This window comes from Echinops telfairi, unplaced genomic scaffold (assembly GCF_000313985.2).
Source record: "Echinops telfairi isolate 266 unplaced genomic scaffold, ASM31398v2 ScPeMD7_25;HRSCAF=90, whole genome shotgun sequence".
Taxonomy (NCBI): Eukaryota; Metazoa; Chordata; class Mammalia; order Afrosoricida; family Tenrecidae; genus Echinops; species Echinops telfairi.
Window position 1 is genome coordinate 32,352,624 of NW_022103922.1, and position 13,162 is coordinate 32,365,785.

The 13,162-nt window shown below is 49.5% G+C and overlaps 1 protein-coding gene across 2 annotated transcripts; it reads right to left on the bottom strand.

The window, feature by feature from the left end:
* Positions 1–4,136: 4,136 nt before the first annotated feature.
* Positions 4,137–7,155, bottom strand: SIGMAR1 (sigma non-opioid intracellular receptor 1). 2 transcript variants are annotated; one of them, XM_004712385.4, is made up of 4 exons: positions 7,001–7,155; positions 6,654–6,854; positions 6,464–6,556; positions 4,137–5,192 (listed from the first exon to the last, which is right to left on the bottom strand). In XM_004712385.4, the coding sequence occupies exons 1-4, from the start codon at positions 7,149–7,151 to the stop codon at positions 4,966–4,968; spliced, it is 672 nt and encodes a 223-aa protein (XP_004712442.1). In that variant the 5' UTR covers positions 7,152–7,155; the 3' UTR covers positions 4,137–4,965. The 2 variants fall into 2 exon arrangements, with proteins under 2 accessions (XP_004712442.1, XP_012862640.1); XM_013007186.2 differs by lacking the exon at positions 7,001–7,155 and having other exon boundaries at positions 6,701–6,752.
* Between the last annotated feature and the right edge of the window lie 6,007 nt (positions 7,156–13,162).

Here is a 13,162-nt window from a genome sequence, read left to right on the forward strand (position 1 = left end):
GCCTGATTCATAACAGTAGCAAAACGACAGTGATGAAATAGCAACGAAAATAATGTTATGGTTGGGGATCACCCCCACATGAGGAACTGTATGAAAGGGTCGAGGCCTTAGGAAGGTTGAGAACCACTGCTCTGGGAGGTAGCATTCTAGGTGGGACTTGACTTCCTCCCTCCTCTTACAGCTTCTCTAATGACCCCTTCTCAGCTCCACCCTGCCAGGGCCCCATTGCCCTTGCCTCAACCACCTCCCTTGTTCCAGTCCAGCCCCCACTGCCATTCTAAGTCTCTGTGTGTGTGTTAACCCCCTTCTGTACCTTTGGCACATCCTGGTATCTTCCGACTCAGAGTTTCAAACTCACAGCCAGTTAGGCTCCCCAAGAGCCCCAATGATCCAAACACTTCCTATTGGTACCATGCCCCCTTCCCTATGGCAGTGTGTAGTGAATTTCTCAGCAACAGAGTTATCTGCTTCCTGGGCCTCTCCTCTCCCCTCCCCTCCTCTCATCAAGAAGAGAACTGATGAATGAGCAGAGGCAGACACACTTGGCCCCAGCGTCTCTTGGAAGACTAGAGAAATCTGAGAGATCTGCACCCACCTTAACCACTCCCAATCCCCACCCCATCTCTCATCTTCCAGGTCATAAATGGGATTGGCTGAAGGAAAGGAGTAAGCCCGACTGGCATCGCTCTCTTTCTCTCCATTCAGGAAAATGAATTATATATGGAGTCATAAATAATCCTCTGGTCTTGATCTCATACCTCACTGAGACAAAGGTAGATCTAGACTTCCAGAGACCAATATTTCATTTATCCAACATCAGTTTATTTAGCACCTACTTTATACCAGGTACCGTTGGCCACAAGAGAAAGCCGGACAGTTCCTATTATGAGAGAGCTTTAGTTTTAGCAGGGGCGGGGGTGGAGGGACATGTGATATGTCAGATGGTGACAAGTGCTTTGGAGAAAAATAAAGCTGAGCTGTGGGGGTGACCAGAAAGGAAAGGATGCATTAGTTATCTGTTGTTGGGTACAAATGACACCAAACTTGGCAGCTTAGAACACCAAATATCTACAGACATTAGGCTTTATTTATTTTTTCCCCAACTGGCTTCGTGGTTGATTCTGGCTCAGGGTCTAGACTCAGGGTCTAGTGACCATGTTGGCCAGGCTGCAGTCACCTAACGGCTTGATTGAGGCTGGAAGCTCCCAATCTGGCTGCTTACCTAGCTGTTTGTGGGCGGCCTCAGGCAGGTTTCCCCCTAGCACTGCTTCCAGTATGGTAGCTGGCTTCCCTCAGAGCGCGTGACCAAGAGAGAACAGGCAATACTTTTTATGATCTATCCCATCACCTCTGTCAAACACGAATTGTTAAAAGTTGAGAAGCAAATTTACTTGTTATTGAAGGGGAATGGGAAGTAGGCTCCTGGTGAAGGGCTACTTATCAAAAATATTGTGAGCATATTTTAAAACCAAGGTCCCTAGATGGTGCAAATGGTATGGGGTTTGAATCCACCCCATGATCCCTCGGCAGAAAAGGCCTGGCCATCTGCTTTAAGATTTCAGCTAGGAAAACCCCATAGCTCAGTTCAAAGGCAACCACCACCACATTTTAAAATCACCACAGAGCATAGGGTATTAGAGTAAGTATTAAGGAAGGACTCCATGAGCAAGAGGGGCAGAAAGAGAGCCATGTGACTATCTAAAGAACAATACAGTCAGGATCATGGATAGCAAGTGTAAACCTCCTTGGGGGGAGGGAGGTAGAAGTTTGCTTGATGTGTTGCAAGAACAGCAAGGAGGCCATTGGGCTGGAACAGGGTGGCTGATGAGAAAAGTGGTCTGATGCTTGATCAGGGGTAAAAAGCCCTTGGAGGCACTGACAGGACTAAGTGGAAAGCCTTTGGAAGTTTCTCGGCAGGTAGCCCAAAGCTCCACACAGATACAAGGACAAGGACTAGCAAGGAGGCCATTGCAGTACTTCAAGAAAGGGATGATGGGGATTTACGAATTGCCAACCCCAGATTATGAGCTGCAAATCCTAACCCCTGTATGTGTGGTTACAATCCCACTGGGGAATGCAACTTCTTGATTGTGTTAATGAACCTGGTGAGTTCGGGCCAGTTTTAAGCCAATCCCTTTTGAGAGAGATTAAACAAGCAAGCAGATGGGAGCAGAGCGATGATTCCAATCCACGTGAAGATTGCCCAGGAGCAGACATTCAGGTGGGAGAAGGACCTTTCTCCAGAGCTGATCAGAGAAAGCTCTCTCATTGAGTTGGTGCCCTGAATCCAGACTTCACGCCTCACAAGCTGTGAGGAAATAAATGTCTTCTTTGTTAAAGATTTTTATGTACTTGTATTTCTGTTACAGCAGCACTCGGTGACTAAGACGGTTGCTTAGCTATCGTGGTAGCAGTGGATGTGGCAGGAAGTGAATAGATGTTAGATGTTTTGGATAAAAATTTAGCAGGCTATGTTGATGGATCTGATGTTGGATGTGAGAAAATAAGAGGTACTGAAGCGAACATGAAGGTTTTTGAAGTGGGCAGCTGGGTAAATGGAGGTGCTCTTGAAATAGTGAACATTGCCGGAAGGGCAGGAGCTGAAGAAAAACGTATTTGGGGTATTTTAGATTTGAGATGCCTATTAGACATCCAAGTGCAGATGCTGACAGAGATGGAGACCGCTAGATAGCTAAATTGGAAACTCAGGGAAGAGATTCATGCTGGAGACAAAAATTGATAGTCAAAACATATAGATGGCATTTAAAGCCAGTAACATATAGTTGAGATCACCTGAGGAAAGGTGTGGTAGACAGACAAGTTTGAGAATTAAGCTGAGGGCGATCAAAGGCAGAGGAAGTGAGGATTCAGCCGAATTTGATGAACTGAGAGGTGTTTCACACACCAAAGGATGTGTTTAAGAGTAATTAACTGTGTCAGATAAAAGTTGAGAACTAAGTAGTGACCACTGAATTAGGAAGTGGCCCAGGGGCCTGGGAGCTACGGGAGGCAGCTCTGCCAGATGTGTGACTGAGCCTAGCAGTGTAGTTGGGTTCTAGAGGGAGCTTTGGAAAGAATGATTTTGCAACTCCTGCTCAGTGAAGTAGCCGCAGCCATGGTCTGCCAAGGCTAAGATAGCCATTTTACCTGAGCTGCGCATTTCAGAGCGGCAGATCTTGTTTCTGGTGAGATAATCAACAAACCAAACTCATTGCTGCCAAGTTGATGACGACTCAATAGGACACAGTCAAACTGCCCCCGGGGGTTTCTGAGTCTGTTCACTTTTTACAGGAGCAGAAAGCCTCAGCTTCTCCCTCTGGCATGGCTGGTTTTGAACTTCTGACCTTGTGGTTAGCAGCCCAACATATAACCACTACACCACCAGAGCTCCCTAATGAGAATTTACATGTGTATATCTGTTAATTAATGTTAACATTTATATAACCATGTTTAACATTCCAGGAACCATAGGAAGTGGAATGACCCAAGCTTGGGAGAAGCAAGGAATGACCAGACTAGGGGCAAAGCAAGATGCTTAGGGCTCAGGAAACAAGCCCAGGCCTCCTGGAATGACTCTTTAAAGTTCGCACTCAATGGCTTCTTGACGAAGATCAAGGGTAAGCTTTGCATCAGAGGTAACCTCTTGCCTCAGGCTTGTCCCAGCTCACTGGCTCCCTCCTTACCGCTGAGTAGTGGGCAGGCTTCCCCCTCGTGGAGAGACCCCAGAGAGGTAGGGGACAACTCCTGTTCTGGGTGAGGGTGGACCTAACTCCTTGCAAACCCCCCCCCCAAAAGCAGACTGAAGTGAGAGCAAGAGCTCTGTTGCAGCTCAAAAGTGGGTGCACACTGCCACCTCATGGCCACCCAGGGCAGAACGTCAGAAACAATATTCTGTCACCCAGCCCAGGAGTTTTTTCAAATTGTGGTATTCGCAACCGTGGTGGAGAGGACCTGACTTAACAAACTGATTTCAAGGTTTCAACCTAAAACTTATTTCTGAGGGTTGGGCCTTGGTCAGTGTGCTCTCTGCACATGATGAGTGCTGCCCAGCCACTGTGATGAAAGGAGGCATCCAGCAAGGGAGAGGCCTGCCCTGGCGCCCACAGCTCCTCCTGCTGCTCAGACACACAAAGAAATAGAAGTGTTTACAGGGCTTTATTAACATCGACGGACAGAGAATGCAGCAGGGGCAGTGTCTGGAAGCTGAGGTGAGGGGTGGGCAGGGAGGGGTGCTGAGGGTGCACAGCAGGCCTTCTCCAGGCCAAGGATGGTCCCCTGGGCTCAGGCCCACCTCTACAGCCCTCTCCCCAGTAGTGGACCCTGGGCTGAGGCCAGCCTATCATACACCAAGGGGAGATGGGGTCCCAACTCACCATTCTCCTCTGGTTTTCTAGCTAATCTGGCTAATGGGGAAGAGGGGGCCAGCCGTGGGCTACTTGCATAGCAGGGGAATAGAATGGGGATAAGGCATATGGTGAGAGCAGGGGCAATGATAGGGGGAGGGCATCAGAGCTGCAGGGAAAGGTGGGCCCCAAGGGCAGGTCCTCTTCCCCTTCACTACTCGCTAGGGCGAGAGGTCAAACCCAGGCAGCGTGTAAGGCCCACCCCTCTCCCTAACTCCAGCGCCCTGACTGGGGCTGGGAAGCTAAATGTAGGAAGGCCTGAGTTAGTGAGTGAAGCAATGTCTCCGGTTGAACAGGCCTGGCCCCCTTAATATGTATGGGGCTCCTCTCCTGATGGGCATGAGGGCAGGGCTGCTGCTCCCACCAGAGCATCAGTTACATGTGTTCCCGTGGGTGTCCGTGTTTGGATGTAGAAGCATGTATGCCCCTGCTGACACACCAGGAACTGAGTATCTGCATGGGTTGAGTGTGTTCCTGTGTGTGCACAGGGGCTCCCGGAAGTGGATGCATACGGGCCTGCCCGCGTCTGTCCATCCACAGCCCCTCCTTCAAGCTGGGCTGGTCAGGGTTCCTGGCCGAAGAGGTAGGTGGTGAGCTCAAGCCGGAGGCCCCGGGCATAAGCCCGAAGAGTATAGAAGAGGGTGAGGAAATCCTGGGTGCTGAAGACGGTGTCAGCCAGCGCGAAGGCCAAGGTGGATGGGATGACGCCCCGGCCGTACTCTACCATCCACGTGTTTGGCCCCCACTCCACAGCTGTGGCCTCTCCAGGTCCGTGCATCACCGTCTCCCCTGGGGGACAGGAAGCACCCATGATGAGAAGCCCAGCCCAGTCCTGCCCCTCCACTGCTGCTGATTCTATGGCCCTTTGACGGTCTAGGCTGGGAAATGGAGAGGGAGTTTCAGGAAAGCACCAAGCCCTGCCTCATTGGCCCCGTCTCCCATCTGGAGGGGTAAGAAGGCCACTCCCATAGGTTCCTCTGTGGTGTCACCTAGCCCGTGTCTTCTCTTGGGGAAGCCCTGGAGGGCCATCGGGAAGGGGGCTCACTTCTCCGGCATCTCACCTGGCCATGAGGGTCCTGACTGTCTCATTCTCAAGCCTCACCCAAGTCCAGCAGAAATCTAGCCAAACTCGAACTGAGCCTGTTCGACAGGGAGGCGTGGTTAAAAGGCTTGTCAGGCTTTCAGAGAAATGTAGCTATTGAATTCCAATGCCTGTGATGCTTGTATCAATCAACCTCAAACCAACTTGAAAGGTCAAAGCTCAATGTGCTATGTAAAGTGCTTCCTTAGAAAAGAACACAGGAAAAGGAAACCACCTTGTGCCTTGGGGTGCCGGGAGCTTGTCCATCTCTCCAACAATGACTGGAATACTGACCGTGGGAAAGAAAGTGCCTAAACCCAACCCAACCCATTGCCATTAAGAGCTTTCTGACTCATGGTAACCTTCTATAAGATTTCTAAGACTGAATCTTTTGGGGACCAGTCTCATCTTTCTCCCATGAGCACCCAGTGGCTGGTTGGTGTGAACCGGCAATCTTGTGATTAGCTGCCTAATGCCTGACTCACAGTGTCACCAGGGCTCATTCAAAGAGTGCCTAAAAACAAACAAAAAAATTCCCTACGGCCATTGAGTTGATTCTGACGCATAAGGACCCTCTATAAGGTTTCCAAGGCTTTACATCTTCAGAGTAGAGAGCCTCATCTTCCTTCTGGAGGGGCTGGGGGGTGTCCACTGGTGAGTTTAAACGAGCCAAATTGTGGCTAGCAGTCCAATGATTACTGGACAGCGCCACCACGTGTCCCAATGAATGTCTAGGCCGATACAAACCCTGGGCAAGTAACAGGAAGCTTCCTGTTCCCTTGGCCAGGTGAAAGCCACAGAGGAAAACCACAGGGGCCCCTCAGCCCTGCCTGACCCAACCAACCACCTGTTGGCTTACCTGGCAGGGGGGGGGGGGGGGGAAGGAGAGCTTTCTGGATGAAGAAGGGCCACCCCATTCTCATCACCTCCCCTGACTGCAGGCACACCCTGGGGGAGGGGATCTAGCCTGTCTACCAACCTGGATAGAAGACCTCACTTTTAGTAGTGCCCTCTCGCCACTGGTGGAAGGTGCCAGAGATGATGGTGTCTGAGATCTCAGCCCAGTACCGTCCTGGGAAACAATCAGATGAACATTGACATGGTCGTGCCAAGCATCAGAAATGAAGGCCCGCTGCAGCCTCCCAGTCCCGCCCACCGCTGGTACTGACCAGAGTGGCCACGAGAACCCAGAGCGGTGCCGAAGAGCAGCACGTACTCGGACAGCGAGGCATGCAGAAGGCACATGGCGCCCATCCAGCCACCCGCATTCACGAACACCCACTGCAGCTCCTCGTCGGGCAGCACATGGCCTGGATGCAGTCGCCGCAGCTCCACGATCAGCCGAGAGAAGGCCAGCTCGTGGTCCAGCCCTGGCGAGGGCAGAGGAGGGATGGAGTTAGGGCCGGCGCCGGTGCTGGGCTCGGGGACCGCACTTTCGGCCGGTGAGCCCCCAGACCGGCCCCGGGCTTCGCTCCCCTCCCTCCTTCCTCCGGGCCGGCCCGCCCCTCCCACTCACCCGCATACTGCCGAGCCAGCTGCGCGATCTCTTCGCGCTGGAAGACGAAGCTCTGCGTCCCCAGCCACAGCCAGACCACTTGCGCCAGCACAGCCGCGGCGGCCAGGAGCAGCGCGGCCCACACCCACCGCCGACCTACGGCCCACTGCATCCCGGCTGGCGGCCTGGCAGAGCGCGGCGTAGAAAGCCGAGGGCGCGGAGCCGGCGTGCCGCGGTGAGACTGCCTCCGAACCCGCGGCGCGCCGCCCGGAATCGCTCGGCCGCCACCACTGTGGTCTGGCTCTCTCGGGCCAATCAGAACCGCCCAGGCCTCAGGCCCCGCCCTCGGTCTGAACCATTTCCCAGCGAGAAGCTGGGGGAGTTGAGGCTGCGGGTCCGCTACAGGGTAGAGGGGCGGGGCCAAACGACCATAGCGGCTGACGTTCGAGACCCCAGGAGGATCTCTCCTAACGCGACGCTGCGTGGAATCGGTTTGAACTCCAGGAAGGTCCGGAATGGTTTGGCCCGCCTACGCCAAATAGTTGGTGATGTGGTCTATCCCGGAAGCAGAGCCTTTCGGAAACCCGGCTTATTAAAGCCTGCATTTGCTAGCACAAAACCGGGAATGAGACAGTTACACCTTGGGACATAAGGCAGACTGGCGGAGGACCCAGCGCAATGTCTTTTAGAAAGATGGGATTGTATAGTGAAATAGGCATTAGTGATGGAAAATTTAGCAAATATTGGTGATGGTTGCACAACATTCCTGATGTCATTGGTGCCTCTGATCTGTACAAGTGAAAGATGTTGACCTGTACATTCTATATTACAAATATAATTAATTAAACAATAAAAAATTTTAAGATAGGCAGGCATTCCAGTGTAGGGAACAAAGAGGAAAGGCACCAAGGGTAAGACAGCATCGAATCTCCAAACAACTCAAACCAACCCTATGGTCAAGTTAATTCAGACAGGGTGACGCTAAAGGACGGAATAGAACTGCCTCTCAGGGTTTTCAAGTCTGTATGTCTTTAGGAAGCTGGCTGCCACTTAGTTCTGGGAACAACTGGTAGGGTTGAACCACCCACCTTTTGGTGAGCAGCCAAGTGTTAAACACTGGGCCACCAGGCTAATATGGGTTCGCCAGGGACCCACAGGCCATTCGTGGTCCTGAAACACAGAATGTGAGCAGTGGACCTTAGGAACCTTGGGAGGTGGACCTCAGAGGATTAGACAGTTGCAGAATGATGAGATCAGGTTTAGGGCTACAGGATAGAGATTAAATTAGAGCAAGACGAGAGAGGGAGGCGGCAGTATGGTCCTAGTGAGGGAGGAAGTCCCTGCCAGTAGAGATGGAAAAAGGGAAAGGAGCTTGAGAAATACTTTGGAAACAGTTGGCAGGGTTTGATTCCCACTTCCAGGAATCATTTTTGTCCTCCATCCAAACTCTCCCCTACTTGGCTAACATCCTTGCTCAGGTCCAGTGGGCAGCTAAGTAACCCACTCTGCAGCTCAGAGCCGGTCTGGAGATAGAGTTTGGAACTGGCATTCATTCAAGCAACATATGTTTCCTTAGCACCTGAGGTAGTTTATTGTGCCAGCCTGGCCGATAAACACAAGTGGGATTAACTGAAGGGCAGAGAGATAAATGGCGTGGTGAGTCTCGCCTTTCTTGTCTCTCGTTCTTTGATCATTGGACCAGTGTGCGGCTGCCTTGCTTGTCCTGTGCCTCAATTTATATATCTAATGATCTTTATAAATAAATATATTAAATTATCAGCAATTTGGTTTTATCTCTCTAGAGAACCCTGTCTAGCACAGCACCTGTGTATGCCAAGCTCTGTGGTGCCTGATGTGGCCATAAACAATGCAAGTCTAGTGCTTATCAGTCTTAGAGATCTCACTAGAAAAGCCATAGAAAGGTGGTAATGAAAGCCTTAAAAAGTTAATGAAAAAAAAGTTAATAAAGTCTCACAGGGAGGAGTTATAGGAAATATCAAACCAAGGCTAGAACCTTAGAGAACACCGACATTGACGGGCTAGACAGAGGAAGATGAGATTGAAAGAAGAAGGGAAAGAGGCAGCATACATAGTACAGTGATGAGGAAAGACTCGGGAGGCGGACTGCCTCGGTTCAAAGCCTGCCTCCTGCTACCTGGCAGCTGTGTGGTGTGGAGTAAGCTATACTCTGTAGCCTAGTTTCTCAGCTCTAAAATAGGGTAAATAAAAAGTAACTCCCTCACAAGGTATATGTCTATGTATATATGTATGTGTGTGTGTTTATATATATGTAGATATATACATCTATGTGTGTGTTTATACATGAGGGTAAGTAAAAAAAGTATTACTATAAAATCACAGACACCTTCTTTATACAAAAATATGAAAACATAAAGCTATTGTTTCTCAACATAGCCACCATGTAGGTCTGTACACTTCTGAAGGCAGTATTTCTGTCTCTCTAGCCCCAAAGAATTCTGTGATTTTCTATTTACATCATACAAAAACTCACAATGGCTTGGGCATCCTCGAGGGACTCAAATTCCTTGTGTTCCTTGAGCTTTGGGAAAGTCTGAAGGCATGAGATCAGAGCTGGAGAGTGGATGGGGTGAGAGTTCACAGTGAAATTCCTGACAGCCCTTGCAGCCCTCTCTTCAGAATGAGCAGGGGCATCATGGTGGTGGGGAAAAAATTTTTTTTAAGTCTCCAAAATAAGCCCCCTTGATTGTACCAGGGGGCCAGGGGGCTTCAGAAAATCTATGGGAAAAATAGAATGAAAGGAAAATGGAGTTTTTCCAGAGACATTTCAAAGCCCTCTCATATGGCTGAGAGCTTGTCTGTAGTCCTTCGTTGGTGGTGGCAACCTGCTTAACGCTTTTTGTTTGCGCGAACCTGCACGCACATGAGCTGGTACCCTAATGGCAATACTTTTCGACTTAACCAAATAAACCCCCAAACAATCAAAAACCAAGACCCTCCCAACTCACTGCTGTTGAGTTGATTCCATCTCGTAGCCACCGTACAGGACAGAGTAGAATCGTCCCTAGCTTCAGAGGCTGTGCATCTTTTTGGGAGCAGACAGCCTTTCTTATATTTCTTCTGCGGAGCGATAGGTGGGTTCGAACAGCCTTTCTTTCTGTAAGCAGCAGAGTGCTTAACCTCTGTGCCTCCAGGGTGCCCTCTTTTGGACTGAGGTCTATCTTCTGATTTGTTACTCTGGAGAATCTTGAAGACAGTCTTCTACCAGGGAAATGGAAACGGAGCAGAGTTCATATTTACAAAGCAGTTATTGCCTGGGAAGTGGTGTGTTTCATGTGTCAGGAATAAAGGAGAAGAGGAGGATCCCTGGCCATGTAGTGGTTACACATTGGGCTGATATCTACAAGGTCGGCAGTTCGAAACCACCAGCCTCTCCGCAGGAGACAAATGGGGCGTTTCATTCCTGTAAAACAGTGGTCCTCAACCTTCCTAATGATGGGACCCTTTCATACAGTTCCTCATGTCGTGGTGATCCCCCCAACCATAACATTATTTTATATTTGTTGCTACTTCATCACTGTGATTTTGCTACTGTTATGCATTACCGTCTCAGAAATCCTTGGAGCAGTTCTACCCTGTGTTACAGGGTTGCTATGAGTTGGCATCGACTTGATGCTAGTGCGTTTCTTTATAAAGGACACCTGGAAGAGAGTTGCCCCACACATGGGAGTGATGGAATGAAAGGTTCAGGACAGTCATATAATTGAGAGGTCCAGTCAGATGATGAGAGATGGTCAGTGAGCTTCTCAGTAGGAGCATGTGGCAGAGACCATGCTATAGATTCACAAATCTCATTCTTTTTGCTCTCTTGCAACCAAGTTACACTCCACAGTTGGCTTTGTAGTTAGATGTCGCTATTGGATGGGCAAAAATGATCATGGCCACTTACAGGTTTGCCTCTTTCAATCTCCCATACAACAATTTACCTTCTCTCTCTTTCTCTCTCTCCTTGTCTATTGTTTGAGAAACTGAGGATCTACAGGAGAATTCTGGGGCCCTAGGAAATGGCTCCCAGAATGCGGCATGAAACAGAGCCCCCTGCTCTCCCCAATTGAACTGTGGTGCTAAGTCATTGAGTTTTGGGAGAAGGCTAGTTATGGTGTACTGTTCAAGCTAAGAGTAGAGGCTACTTATTTTGAGAGGCTTGGCCCAGGAGGGAAAGAAAGAATCCACTAGCTAGAAGGGAATGCAGGACTGAGAGAACAGGAGTTTGAACCAATACTGCTTGGTAGTGCTTCTGAGCTGACCATTCTTTAGCAAATGGTCTGGGCAGCAGAGACTAGCCCTCAAATCTGACCTCTGCCTCCCATTTCAGGAAGAGCCCTCTGGGACTGAGGCGGGGCTGCAGCTCTCCTGTGTGGTCCTTCTGAAAGCTTTTCCAGCTTACACGCTTTGAGGTCCTGGAAGTCTCAGCCATCTTCTCTTGATGCCTCGGCTGAAAATCTGCCTCTAGAATCTTTGCGGGAGACGGCCACCATTCTCTGGGGAGACCTAGAGAGGTGAGAGGTTTGGAGATGCTTGGAAAATGTGCCTGAATAGGGTTAGGGGGTAGGTGGCATGATCCAGGAAGTGGTACCAGTACTCTTGGGAAATGGGGATGCTTCTCCCACCCAGCCATTCAAACATCAAAGGCAACGAGGGGGGAAAAAACCAACTCCTATTCCCTCCCCCTCTATATCAGACGAGTGACCTTTTCAGTTTCTAGTCTAAGGGCTCCCCAGCAGACAGAGGTTAGATAAATGACCAATGACCTAGTTTTTGCAACTCAGATGCAAAACACCTGGTTTGGCCTGGCTGCGGCCTCCCTGCTATTGCCCAATCTGGGGTTCACTGCACTGTCTCCTGATAGTCTCCTGACTGACTGCTGCCTCTGTGGCCTTTCTTTGCAGCCCTAGTGGTGCAGTTGTTAAGAACGCAGTAACCAAGAGATTGGTGGTTTGCGCCCACTTCAGAAGAAAAGACTGGAGATCATAACCTTTTGGCCTTATGGGGTAGCCACGAGTTGGGATGGCAACCAGTATCTCTGGTATTACAGCTGTCTCCCAGGTCTAGGAGTTTCTCAGCACAGGGACCCCACTCCTGTCTCTTCTTCTAGGTGGCAGCGAGGTCCCCTCCCCACTTCTACTTCAGGGATGGCTCTTTTTAAGCATCCAAAACTCACTACCATAGAATGAATTCTGACTCACAGTGACCCTAAATTAGCCAACCCCCTTGTTAGGGTTCCACATCCCTTATCTGCATCCTCACAGGCTTCCATGAACCTTATTCCTGTGGTCTCACTCCCACAAAGGAGCCATCTACCTTATTTGCATTATTAGTAAGCTATCTAATCCCATTGGTGCTATAAGCACCTAATTTGCATTAAAACAACAATAACAACAAAACCCTCAGTGCCATGAGAGAGAGAGAGAGAGAGAGAGAGAGAGAGAGAGAGAAAACATGGGGCTTTCTTTATTTGCACCCAGTCATTTTGTGGGAATTACAAACCATAGCTGGAAAGGCCATATAAAAGTACACCAAGGAAGCACTTTTAATTTCATCCAGATGGTCCTGAACTCTTAGGACTTTAGATTTCTTAGAGGGCTCTTAGGGAGCCCTCATGGGGCAGTTGGTTAAGAGCTCAGTTACTGACCAAAAGATGGATCCCTTTGGAGGAAGGGACTGATGATCTGGCCCGATGAGGCAGCTGGGAGTTGGAATGAACTTGATGTTGATGGTTTGATTTTGTTTTTGTATAGTCCTTATACTCATCCCACTGGGCTTTGGAGGCCACTCTCTCTGTGTGTAGGAGAGACAGAGAAAAGAAGAACTAGATGTTTTTTTCCCAGACCTATTTCTGCTGCCTGATGGGAAAAGAGCCCTATAGGGGTAGTGGGTTCCATGGGCTTCTAACCACAAGGTTTGAACCTACCAGCCCCTGGGCGGGAGGAGGATGAGGCTTTCTATTCCCTTAAAGAATTACAGTCTGGAAACTGTAAAACTGGAAAACACTCCGGAAGGCCAACAAACGATCCTTGAACTGACTATAAGCTTTTTCTTTCTTGTTGTTTTTTGATTTGTTCTTAGTCAGTGGTTTGTTGTTGTTGTTTTGTTGTACATTGTTGCTTGGTTTTGCTGTCTTGTTTTTGTGCAAGTTATTATCTC

What these genes read in the sequence shown, in the direction of transcription:
- SIGMAR1 (XM_004712385.4), bottom strand. Translation starts at nt 7,151, where the DNA reads ATGCAGTGGGCCGTAGGTCGGCGGTGGGTGTGGGCCGCGCTGCTCCTG. An exon ending in GCTGGCTCGGCAGTATGCGG is followed by an intron (nt 6,855 to 7,000) that starts GTGAGTGGGAGG and finishes TGCCCTCGCCAG; the next exon opens with GGCTGGACCACGAGCTGGCC. An exon ending in AAGTGAGGTCTTCTATCCAG is followed by an intron (nt 5,193 to 6,463) that starts GTTGGTAGACAG and finishes CCTGTCCCCCAG; the next exon opens with GGGAGACGGTGATGCACGGA.